This window comes from Peromyscus leucopus, chromosome 22, assembly GCF_004664715.2.
Source record: "Peromyscus leucopus breed LL Stock chromosome 22, UCI_PerLeu_2.1, whole genome shotgun sequence".
Classification (NCBI taxonomy): Eukaryota; Metazoa; Chordata; class Mammalia; order Rodentia; family Cricetidae; genus Peromyscus; species Peromyscus leucopus.
In genome coordinates, this window is record NC_051081.1 from 33,409,534 (window position 1) to 33,422,627 (window position 13,094).

The 13,094-nt window shown below is 46.6% G+C and overlaps 1 protein-coding gene across 6 annotated transcripts in view; it reads right to left on the bottom strand.

Moving 5' to 3' along the window:
* The window catches only part of Clip4 (CAP-Gly domain containing linker protein family member 4), an 82,006-nt gene that overhangs the window by 12,835 nt on the left and 56,077 nt on the right, over nt 1-13,094 (bottom strand). For all 6 annotated transcript variants that reach the window (XM_037198059.1, XM_037198060.1, XM_028873839.2 and 3 more), the window contains exons 12-14: nt 10,315-10,449; nt 7,157-7,280; nt 3,597-3,661 (exon numbers count right to left, since the gene is read on the bottom strand). In XM_037198059.1, coding sequence (XP_037053954.1) covers nt 3,597-3,661; nt 7,157-7,280; nt 10,315-10,449 — 324 coding nt within the window. The remainder of the gene's footprint in view (nt 1-3,596; nt 3,662-7,156; nt 7,281-10,314; nt 10,450-13,094) is intronic.

Consider the following 13,094-nt stretch of genomic DNA (forward strand, 5'->3'; position numbering starts at 1 on the left):
ATGACAAACGGGATGAACAAAACCAAATTTCCCCCTGCACACATCCTAATGAAACTGTCCAACAGCAATGACAGAGACCCTTCCAAGAGTCCAGCACAAACAAGAAAGGCAGGATAAACACCTACGACAACAAGGAGTCGTCAGATGCCAGACTTCTCATCAGCAATGGAAGCCAGAGCATCCACATGCGGGAGAAAATTCTAAAACTCGACACCCATAAAAATGCCACCGGAAGAGACAAAAACTGAGTGTACACAGGCCAGAACAAAGCTATCCTAAGAGGAAGGTGTGAAGATTGAGGAGCAAATATGGAAGAGAGATAAACTAGTACAGAAAGATTGCTGTGATGATGCCTAATTTATAGGGGTGAGGAAATAAAAACAAGCCAGCTCTGCTTCTAAGGATTCATATTATGTAGGAAGGGGGTAAGAATGGTTGCTTTAAGCTGTGTGGAGTGTGCACATGAAATGATCTACAATTACTAAGAAGCACATTCACAGTGTTGCTTGTACACAATAGAAAAGTAAACAGGATGCAGAACAGAGGAAGAGAAAGAATATAATACAGAATGAAAAGAAGGAAGCACACCAGACATGGTGGCGCACACCTTTAACCCCAGTGCTAGGAGGCAGAGGCAGGGGATCCCTGTGAGTTCAAGATCAGCCTGGCCTACACAGGAATTCTAAGTCAGCCAGGGCTACATAAAAACCCTGCATCAAAACAAAACAAGACAGAAAAGAACCACCATTTATGACTCATTAAAAAACCCACCATTTACAATATACAAAAACCAAAATGGATTAGGAGCTGTAGGGATAGCTCAGTGGTTAAGGGTGCTTGCTGGGGCTTGCTATCTAATCATGTGGACCAGGGTTCAGATCCCAGCACCTGCACAACCAGCCATGTATATGGCAAACACTTGGAACTGCATCTCCAAGGAAGCTAGCATCTTCTTCTGACCTCCACGGCACACAGACCCACACACGTACATGCTCATCCACCCTCAAAGATCCAAACATACAAATAACTATTTTAAACGGAATAGGAAGTAAATAAAACAGCATAGAGAATATTGCTAATATATCAGTAACTGCAGTCAATTAAAATGAGTGGAACTCTCTTAGGGTAAAGGATAAAGACAATCAGGTTCTTAGCAAGGAGAGCCTGATGGTGCGTCCCTGCAACCGCAGCACTAGAAGAGAATTGTAGGTTGAGGCTAGCCTGGGCTACATGGTGATACTCTGTAGGGAGAGGAGAGTAAGGTCAGGAATGAGAGAAGAGAGAACAGGAAAGGGAAAACAGGAAGAAAAGTTATCACATTAAATATACCAAAAACATTCAACAATAAATAAAACTAATAAATAACAAAACATGTACAAAAGCTGTCTGAGGAAAGCTACCAAATCCTGACGAGGCCAGAGAAGGCACACCACAGCAGTCTTCTCATCCACATGGAGCGAGTTCCTAAGACTTCCCATGGATGCCTCAGATGCACAGTACTAGACCTAGTGTGGTTTTTCCCTACAAACACATTCTTGTGATAAATCTCCCTCTTCTCACTTACAAGGACACACTGGCAGTTTCTCTCTGTAATGTTCAAATTGCCAGTAACACTGCTTGCAGCACCTATTACTAAGTAAAACTGGCCTTAGTCAAACAGAAACACGGCCTGGAGAGTCAATCCGTAACCGGAGGACTATTAGCTGACCGACAGGTAGGTAACGCGCACATGTATCGATATGCTGAACAAAAGGACAATTCGTGTCCTGGGCAGGACAGTGTGACATTTTATCATGCCACTCAGAATAATGTGAAACTTAAAACCTATGAGTTGTTTATTTCTGGGATTTTCCATTTAATATTCTCAGACGATGACTGAATGCAGGTAATCAATTCCACAGAAAACAAGGGGGAGGTTACACATGTAAGAGAGAGGGAGTCCATGTTCACAGACAGATCAGTTGGTAAGATGAGATCTTCCCAACTTCATCAAAAATCCCAGCACACTAATATGTTGATTTCAACCAAATGATCATAAAGTTTATATGAAAAGGCAAAGATCCCAGAATAACCAACACTATCTCAATGGAGAATACAGTCAGAGAACTGGCACCATTTGACGTGAAGAATTAATCAGAACAGTGTGAAAGAGCAATTGATTGCTAAGGAACACACCCAAAGTTGACCTCTGGTACACACGTGTACACACACACACACACACACACACACACACACACACACACACACGTGTACACACACACACACACACACACACACACACACACACACACACACACACGGAGAAGACCACTGTAAAGGTGGGAAAATGCCAGAGGAACACATCCATACAAGTCAAAGGAGCCCAGCAAACACACACAGCACCTACCACACAGCATCAGGAATGTCACATCAAAACAATACTAGAACAGTGATAACCCATGGGCATGGGGTTGACCTCAACAGATATCCAAGGATCGTCATTCTATGAACAACTCTTTCATAAACAGCTATCCACAGACTGAAAAGAAAATCAAACTCGATCCTTATCACACACAAAATCAATTCTGGGTAAACTGGAAAATGTGAAACACAAAACCTTAAAAAAAATGTTCAGGAAAGAGCATTATGGTTTCTGCCTCATGGAAAAAAAATCTTAATATAAAAACCTCAAGCCATGAAATGTTTTATTCTTTGACTACATAAAATTAAGTCTTCTCACCAAAAAATGTCAGAAAAGTGAAGACGTGTCATCAGCTGGTACATATTCGTAACACACAAACCAACGAAAGATTCATTCCCAAAATACACAAAGAAACCTTCAAATTAGCAAGACAGGAAGCAAATCACCCGAGAGAACGAACCAGAGGCTTAAGCAGAAGAAAGGAAACGTGTGTGTCCCACAAACTGAAAACTGAAACGACCAACTGCTTTCACGTCAACTAATTAAAATCTGGAAAATGCAAATTAAAGTCACAACCAAATACTGTTTAAATCTAGCTGAGTGGCAACTATTCCCACGCCAAACACGACAGCAGTTGCTGAGGTGAGGCAGAGCAAGGCCTCATCAGTGGCTGCGGGGCCCATGCAGCGCAAACACCTGGCGGGGATGGTAGCCATGCTTCCCAACCCCGGGGCAACGTCTACACGTGTGCGCAGCCGCACACCTTGTAATAAAGAAAAACAAGACGCAGCAAAAATGACCGGCAGCCATAGACTCGGTCCCATATTTCACTGAAATGCTAAGAAACAAAATAGCAGATAATGGAAACAAAATATTGTTTACTGTTACAGCGGCATACAGCAGAAAAGATCAAGAAAATCAAAGGAATTATGAATACAAAATTCAAGGCTCGTAACCTTAGGGCTGCGACACACAAAAAGGGAGGCAGGGGAGACCGAGATGGGAACTCGGGGTTTCCACAACACAGCTGGGAGGCAGGAAACAGAAACGCTCCGGGCTTACATGCACTATACAGAGGCATTTCAGACGCTCTTTGATAGAAAGATATTGATACAGATACTGAACAACAGAAACACATTCCAATGAGTGGACGTGGAGAAATACTTTAAACTGGGTTTTAAAAATATCATCTTACCAGGATAAGAGTGATTCTGTTTATTTGAAGATATTTCTGAAAGTGTATCCAGGGAATCTGATAATCTGTGAATAAAACAAACAGAGCACGCCTCGTTAGATGTCGCTGGTCTTTTGGTTACGGTGGACTCTCAAATGCTGCTTTCACATCAACTGGTATTTGTTACCTCATCCATTCAACAAGCATTTACTGGGCAGCCACATGAGCCAGGACAGAGCTTTACCCCAGCATGAGAGCCGGGTGGGGCCTCACTACCAAGGACAGGTAGCATGGACAATTCAGTTCATTTGAACCGGGGACCTGACTTCCCACATTTATTTGCTTGGTAGCGTTTATGGATCTGGGAATTGTACCCAGGCCTTTGGCACATGATAGGCACTGTGCTGTACCCGGGGCCCTGCTATGATCTGTAGTCATTGCTGCTATTTTCCAGTACTAGGAATTGGACACACGGCGACATCTCATTTTCCTTTGGAATTCTATCTTCTAGGGAAAAACTAAAAAATATGGAGATAAGCTTATGTTATACCAAGTTTAAAATTATTTAAAAAAAAAAAATCACCACTTCTGATATTGGGGAAAAGAGAGTGGCTGAATTTCTTTTTCTTTCTTTTTTTTTTTAGATTTATTTATTATATACACAGTGTTCTGCCTGTATGCCAGATCTCATTACAGATGGTTGTGAGCCACCATGTGGTTGCTGGGAATTGAACTCAGGACCTCTGCAAGAACAGCCAGTGCCCTTAACCTATGAGCCATCTCTCCAGCCCTGGTAAATTTCTAATAAACCTGGACAACAATATAATCCAAGGTCTTCTATGCTCGATTCTGCCCACCACTGTGAGGGATACCTCCCAGCGAGTTGCTCCTCCTTTTTATTGATTGATTGATTGATTGATTGATTGATTGATATTTGAGTCATTATTTTTAAAAAGCCAGATCCTGAAAGCCTCACTTTCTTTCAACCATTTACTGACCTAAATCTGCAAGGCCTCCATCTGTCAATCACTTCCCCCAACACACTTTATTTCCATCAAAGACTCCTGCAGCCCCTGTAATGTATTCAGTTACATCCTGCAGTTCACACGCATCATTTTCACAGGGCACACAACACACATCACGATGGAGGAGGGGCTGACGGACACAGAGCCTGCCACCAGGGAACTGGAGAGAAGTGGTGATGGACAGCTGAGGGGAAACTTCTCCTGGAAGTGGTCAGTTCACAGGAAATAAGTGCAAACAGCCACGGCAGGAAAAACATGAACGCCATGTTCAGGAGGACCCGGGAGGCAGTCGGGGGACGGTCAAATTTGATCAAGTGGGTGAGTTTCTTTAGACTGCCTTTAAAGGACATTCGCTGGTGTTATTAACCAAGACAATTTACTAAATGAAAATTGGGGAATGGCAGATAGAGCGGGAAAGCTATTCAAACGGAGGAAGTCGTGTGGGTGGATCCTGGGACAAGCGCCCGTTTTAAAAATGCGGAGGGGAGGGATAAACAGCCAGCTCTGATCCTGGGGGGAAGCACTAGAGGTCAGCGTGTGACTAGTCCCCCAGACAGTCTCCAGCAGCCCCTAGTTTGAAGTCTTCCCATCTTGAAGCCCAGTGGGGCCTTTAAAGAGCTCCCCACTGGCTGGCATTAGAAATGCCTTAAAATCGGAGACCATGTCTGTTTTGTTTGCTCATAGAATGCCTAGCGCAGCACAAAGTGCTAAAAGACACTTAATAGTATTTGATGATGATGAATGAGACAATCAGAAGACGACAGGAAGACAGCTGGATGGAGACAGCGGTTCATTTAAACAGAAACCCGCTTCTTTTAAGAAGTGGGGGTTGCTTTCAAATGCACTACCTTGGAGAAGACCAAAGAGAAGGCAAGGGTAACAGTGAAGCCAGCCTGTAATCTGTAAACACAGCACTGAAACTAGGAGGCAAGGTGTGGAGGCAGAGAAAGGACGGGCCTGGGACTCGATCGACCAGCACCTACTCTGCCTGAAATACACCAAGTTCTGTACTCTGGGTAACCGAAGGTGGGACAAACCCCAGTCCTCCTGACCGAGAGACAAATCAAACTCGTGCAAATTAACGTGTCAATCGTCTGCCAGACACGGATCCAGAGGAGAGTCACAGAAGCCCGGTAACCATTACAGGGTTATGGGGAAGAGCTCACTTCTGACTCCAGACATCTGGGAGTTCAAATCCCCACTGCAGAGCACAGTTGGCATTAGCTCTCTGGGCCTGACAAGTCTTCCTGTGTAAAACGGGACAATCACAGGGCAAGCCCCGGGGTGGCTTTAAGTCACTGATACAGGGACAGCACAGAGGAGGGTGCCCAGTGCCCTAAGGCTGTCGGGGCTTAGGGCAAACAGCGGGATAACGAAGCCAGGCTACGCACAGCTCTTCCATTACCCAGCGATGTGACGTCACCGCTGCTCCCGTGGGATGGGGACAAGCATAGCAGTTCGGGTCTCCCCCGGTCTGCAGAGGACAAGGACATATGCCACCTGGGTGCTCAGGATAGAGCCTACCACTAAATGCTCAATAGAAGCTGATACTTGGGGCTATTTTCCAACTCACCTGGCCAGGTATTTATTAGGATCGAGTGAAACAACATTTAAGGGAAGCCACCTTAAGAGCTACAAAGTACCGTATGCTGAAGGCTTTACTGATGTCAAGAATAATGTATCAAGTACACTGGAAATGAAGAAAATTCACATCAAAAGCATATGTAGTTATTCAGCAAGAAAGAGATAGGAAGAAACATGATTTTTAAAATTCGAGTTTGACCAGAAACCATCAGCACGCATCTAAAAGGACCAGCAGAGACTCCAGCCTGCCGCTGTGGTTCTAGTCTCATGAGTCTGGTTATACTGTGTATGCTGTGTCTTGCTCGGAGATTCCAATCCCTTTCCCCAGCCTCTGAAAACCAGACAGAGCCAGCTTCTCCCAGCTCCACGTTTCACCGGAATTTCATGAGGGCCTGTGTTTCGGGACCAGCCTGCTTTTTAAAACCAGAGTGAGGTGGCCCACGAGCACACTGTCTTACCGAGAACACTCTGGAGGTTCGGTACATATAAATCCCGGAGACTTCGCTTCCTCCCAACAGCTACTGCCTATCTATTTTTGAAAACTAAGGAAATCGGAGGGAAAAGCCATTTTGGTTCCATTAGGTTTGTAGGAGAATGAATGGGTGCCTGCTGGCAGGAAATTTAATGCAGTTAGGATGTGACTGAAGTAATCAGAGAGCATTTTTACTTTTGTCTGCATGACAGATTAAGCCTGCTCCTCGCACTGTTCTCAGCAGCACACGCCACTCCTAATAGCCGGACGCGCACACACACAGGGTTTGCAAATGAGGGAGAAAGGAGGTTTTTAAAATTGCAAATCCTCAGCAAGGCAAATTTAGCTTCCCGTGGGCCTCCCCTCTGAAGAGGGTGGCCAGTTAACCCATTGAAGGCACTGCCATGTGCTTATCGTCCAGACGAAATCCGGCCCCCGCCCCCGTGGGCCACGAGGAACGGCGTCTGTGTAAACAGGTACCGGTCCCCGTTCCTCCTCACCTCTGCACCCTGGAGGGGGGCGCAAATATTCCGTATCTCGGAGAACAGCTGAAATACTGCACACCTCCAACAGAACCGTCATTCTTCCCATGGGGCTTCTCCAGCTCTATGCCGTACCAATACCCTAGAGGACACGAACGAACAGAGCATCCGAGAGCATCAGCACTTCATTCACAACCGTTATGCGCTAACATGAGCTCAAAGTCTGGATGGCTTAGCGTTTTCACAAATGACCGAAATGATGGAAGATCACCATGATCATTAAGCTCTCGAATGATGAAATTATAAAATAAAACTCGAAAATTTGAAAAGTGGGAGAAACGTTTTAGCGGCGTAATTGCAGAGCAGTACATTAAGGGAGAAAGATAAAACGCACAAACGCAGATTCGCAGAGAATTAGCCATTACGCAAGGGGAGCCCCACCAAGATATATCTTAAGACTATAATGCAAAAGAAGCCGCCCTTGACTCTAATGTAACGCGCTTCAGTGAGAGCAGCACAGAGCGATATGGAGACGCATAAATCCTAGCGTGGACCGCTCTCTTCGGTTTGCCCTCCCAAGAGTGGAACACCACAAACAGTCGTTAAATAATTAACCAAGGGCAGAGAGAACACGGAAAACACAGGGCAGCATCGTGATATCGCTCCATCTTCCAGCTAAATGAAAAGTCGTAGGTTTGATAATAGGAAAACCTGCCTAAGAGATCGTATGTATGTACAGGCCCCGCTCTGAGGAAGGCGAGTCTCTGGAGAGACCGGAGTTGAAGCAGCGTGGCTGCACTTCCAGGAGCATGAGCTAATGGGCACATTCCTACAGCCGGGACTCCGGGGGGTGCCTGGGATCAGCACATGCCTCAGTTTACACACTCGTGGTCTGGGAAGGCAGCACAGGGGTGAGCGTGTTCGGTCTTTCGTAACCAGCAGCAAATAAAGAGTAAGCAAGTGAATACCAACCAACTTACTACCTACAAATTAGGAAGTACAAAATACTCCTTCTTTCGGATTACTAGCTCAGAGTCGGTTTCAATTATAGGAACCTTAAAAGGCCAACTCAGAATACGCTCTCACTCCGCTTTTTTGTTATTGTTTTGTTTGTTTTTTAATGTTACACCTGGGCCCATTCTATACTATGATTGGGACTCAGGCACAGACTTGGGTGTCTTTTATGTTTGTGTGGCCCTACTATGCCCTATAAGCAGTGTCCACAAGCCTCTTCTCTAACCACACTAATCCTCTGCAAACAGACATTCAGCTTTCCGACTCGCCTAAACCAGGTTAGTCTGGTGAGAATTATCTCTGTATGCCATAGTTATTAGTTATGATTTTCCAGTCTCCCTTCCTTCTGCCTTTGACACGCCAGTCCATGTAATTGTTTTTCTTTAATTAAAAGTCCCATTCTCATTGGCTGCATTTCTGTTCCATGATTACTATATAACTCTTGAAAATGTGTGACATACAGCGGAAATAGATACATTCTAGCACAGTGGATGTGAAAATAGCCTTGGCAGAGAGCTAGATGAAGTGCACACTACCTAGTGTGAGACGTAAGGGAGGCCTGGCCTCTAAAATAGCTCAAATCACGCACCGACTCAGACTCAGAGCAGCACTAATCCCAAAGGATGTGGTGGCAGGACGATCGCCATGGTTCTCATGCTTCTCTCTCACACAGCAGTGGACATTCCTGAACAGGTGGGGTTCCTAGTGAACAGGTGGAGTTCCTGGTGAACAGGTGGGGTTCCTGGTGAACAGGAGGGGTTCCTGGTGAACAGGTAGGGTTCCTGGTGAACAGGTGGGGTTCCTGGTGAACAGGTGGGGTTCCTGGTAAACAGGTGGGGGACTCCTTCAAGAGCAGCAGCCATGCTGAACAGCCAGCTCGTCACAAAGGACCCCGAACTTCCAAAGGTTCAGGCTCATCTTCTAGAACATGGGCTTCTGGGGGTGCAGGTCTGGCCTGGCCCTCTCTGCCCCCGCAGAGAGGTGGAAACTGGGGCTCGAGGATCAGGGCAGGCGGATGCTGATCGTCTGCCTCCTGCTGTTATTGTGAGTACTATAGTCCTGCCTCCAGCAGAATCATTATGATGTGGGCAGCATCTATGACAGTGTGGCAGGCCAATTTGCTAGTCTGCAAGCAGAGTACGATCTCAGCTCCTTCAAGGGTCTTGACAGAATGCCACACTATAAACTTTTCTTTTTCAATCAGTATTGTAGGTAACTTTTTCCTAAAATGCTACAATGCCACCATGTGTTAATACGGCATATTGCTACTTAAAACCCAAAGACATGGTTCCATGCAACTGGCTTCTAGTTAAAATGATCATCTTTGGAAATACGGAGGAAGATCATCTTTACCTTTTAAACATATTTATTCCTGTTCGCGTGTGTGTGTGTGTGTGTGTGTGTGTGTGTGTGTGTGTGTGAGAGAGAGAGAGAGAGAGAGAGAGAGAGAGAGAGAGAGAGAGAGAGAAAGAGAGAAACTGTGTGAGTTTATGTGCACCATGCGTGCAGGTGCCCACGGAGGCCAGAGGGCATCAGATCCCCTGGAATGTCAGTTACCAGTGGTTCTGAGCCAATTGATGGGGGTGCTAGGAACCGAACCCAGGTCCTCTACAAGAGCAGTTAGTGCTCTTAACCACTGGGCCATCTCTCCAGCACACATCTTTACTCTAGGAAACACAGTATTAGCTAGATTAGGCTCAACATTTAAGTTCACAGACGTGCAGTTTTAGGACCCAGGGTACACAACAACTTTTATATTTTCTTTGCTTTTCTCTTCAAGCCATTCTGATAAAAGCTAGATAGTCCGTCCAGCTGCTCAACTCCAGGATTATCCTGGAGGGGGTGGGGAAGGGACCAAGCCTGAGACACTGTCTAGTCCTTCAGCATACTCTGCAGCCAGTGAGAATAAATTAGGGCAGTCAAAACTCATTTTAATATTAGACAAATGTTAAAACACGGCTGGCCAGAGAATTCTATGGACGACAGTCAGTCCGAGCGCAAACGGTTGAATCCATATCATTCACCACACTCTGTCTGTCTCTGCTGCCATCCACAAGAACTGGCGAGTTCTCGCTTCCCGGTGACTAAATCACATCTGCCGCTTGAGTTTTAAACCTTTTGTACAGAACTCATGCTAAGTCAGGACCGTTCGGGCGTGTTACCTGGAGCGAAGTTTGTTGTCCCAAAGAACTTAATGGTCCCCACTCTCTGGCCGACCACCAGCACCCTTTCTCCAAGACGGAGTTCTCCTTCTCGCCGGGCGTTATTCGCTGCAGATGGTGCTGAAGAACTCGAACCTGTTGAAGTGGGTGGGTTGGAGATTTGGGCAGACAGGGAAAGAGGAAAGAAAACAAAGGGAGAAAAGAACTCAAAAAGCACACGAGTTTAAAAAAAAAAATCACTCCATGTATTCTAACTAGTCTGGCTAGTTGGGTATTTCATTACATTTTCGTCACAGCTATGATCCTCACTTAGGGACACTCAAAGTGAGTAAGGGTTCCCTGAGAAAAACACTGCTTGGGAAATGCATAATCCTCCATCAACTCCACTAACACAGCCGGGTACACTCTCTGCTCCCACAGAACACTGGACGTGCAGAACCAGAGCTCTGCCGGCTCTACCTCCTGTCACGTGACTCACCTTCCATGCTACGGCATGAGAGTAGGACACAGACAACACAGGAAGACCATGTGAGACCAAGTGGTAGGGCAGGTGTGACCAGTGGGCCACACGGTCGTACGAAGCAGGGAGTTGCTGCATTTGCCCAAACCCAGTGTAAGTGATACCCGGGAGTGTAGTTTTAGCTGAACTGCCCAAACGGGACAATCCAAAATGTACAGTGTCCCAAAGTCCTCAAATTCACATTCAGGTTAGAGAGCCACTACTCAGAGCGTCAGAGTTTGAAGGATTTAAGATTTCAGGGCTTCTGGTTAGAGACGGTCAACCAGTAGACTGTGCGAATTTTCCAGAATCCCAAACAGCACACATTCAAAACACTCTGATCCCAAATGTTGTGGGTAAGGAACAGCCAACTTATGACTGGTCCTGATTATCCCAACTTGCTTTCCTTTAACGTAATTCAAAACTACCCCTAAAATGCCCACTCGCTGGTATCTGGTCTCTGCAAACTACTGTCTCAAAGCTGTTCAAATCCAGACGGTGGACTCCTGGGCCCTGCCCTATCAGCAGCGAACAGAGATTGAACACTGCCCTATGAGAAGCCCTGGGGAACGCCAGGCGAAGGCCTGGGAGGGCTCAACCATGGGAACCGAGAGACTGAAAACACAGGGACAAACATGAGCCTGTGAGGACGGAGCTGTGGACCAAAGCTGGACCTTAGGAGTTAACCAAGACGGGTGTTCACAGCCAGACTGACCCCCAGACCCAGGGCCTGGACACCTCAGGCCTGCCCACTGCTCCTGCTGTTCAGCAATGGTAGACAGTGAGTCGGGGTCCAGAGGGAAGCCCTGTCTCTTCCCACCTCTCTGCTCCCCCCCCCCCCCGTTCCTTTCTTTCTGGTCCTCTTTACTGTCCCTCCACCCTAGTCTGAGCTCTGCGGTTCACCCTCCCCTCCAATGCAAAAATCTGCAGAAAAAGTAGACGCACTCCAGAAACGTTTATGGAAATGTCTCTGGGGCTCCAAACACAGACACCCCCCATCGGACCCCCACAGACACACACACACACACACACACACACACACACATTCTCGGCCCCTCCCCTATGAAAGGTGATTCTTTACATTCTGATCATTACCTTCGTCCTCACTATTATTTAGGTCAACATGACCCTCAAGTGTCTGGAGAGGAAAAATAGTACAGTATACAGGCACACTGGAGCTGCTTGTTCTGGACCGGGAGGTAATTCTACACTCATATATAAACTCTAAAACCAAGTAAAGGTCAAAAGCCCAAATTCCAAACATGGGAGTGTTTAAAACGCAAATGAAGTAAGAGCATGACATTCCTCAGAGCTCAAGAGAAAGTGGCCAGAGCGGAGGAAAGAGGACAATTACGTCACAGAAGCAGTCCCAGGCCCAAATTCCAGTCTCCCCGCTTTTCAGACTCCAGCTTCTAGATTTACTGTATTAGGGTCATTGCAGAGGGTTTCTGGACTCCCCCACCACTGAGAGGTGGTTTGGGGTTTTGTTTTTATGGGGTGAGGATTGAACCCCCAACCTCACTCTGCTAGGCAAGCACCTAAAAACTGAACCAAACCTCAGCCTCCCCAAAACGTATTTATAAACAGAAAGGAAAAAAAAAAGAAAAAAGAAAAACCAAAATAAACCCACCCTCTTGAACGTTTTATGTAATAAAATACTGATTCTGTGCAGGTATTAAGTTGTGGTCATTATGAGAATATTTAGAACAATCTACACCAAAAACCAGCTGCACTCTCCTATGGGGCAAGGTGACCAGGGTTGACATCATCTAAGTGGACTTCCGCTGCAAGCCTGGCAGAGTGCTTTCCTCATCCCCACACATCCTGAGGAGCAGTGGTCAGGGGAAATCATGTGTGTGTCCCCATCACTGCCATCCTGGAGGGACCCCTGAGCCTCTCCGGAACAGATTAAAACCACCTCAGCAAAAGCAGAGGGGAGACACTTTTCTAAACATGGAGCGGATCGGAAGGCACGTGAGACAGGTGAGATGCAGAAACTAGAGGACAGCCAAGGCAGCTTCTGCGACCCACTGCAGAGCCAGGAGTCCTGACTGGAGGCTGAGGGATGAGGGGAGAGCAGGAGCACAGCCAGGGAGGGACTCAGTGTGACTGAAGCCAAGGGTAGCGTGCTAAAGGGCTCCTACATGGTGTCACCCAAAAAGCACAGCTCACTCTGCCTGGGGTGAGGGGGAGTGGGGGAAGGGAAGTGGAAGTGGGGAGGGGGAAAGGGGGAGGGTGATGGGTGAAGAGGGAAGGGGAAGGGGGAAGGGTGGGAGGGAGA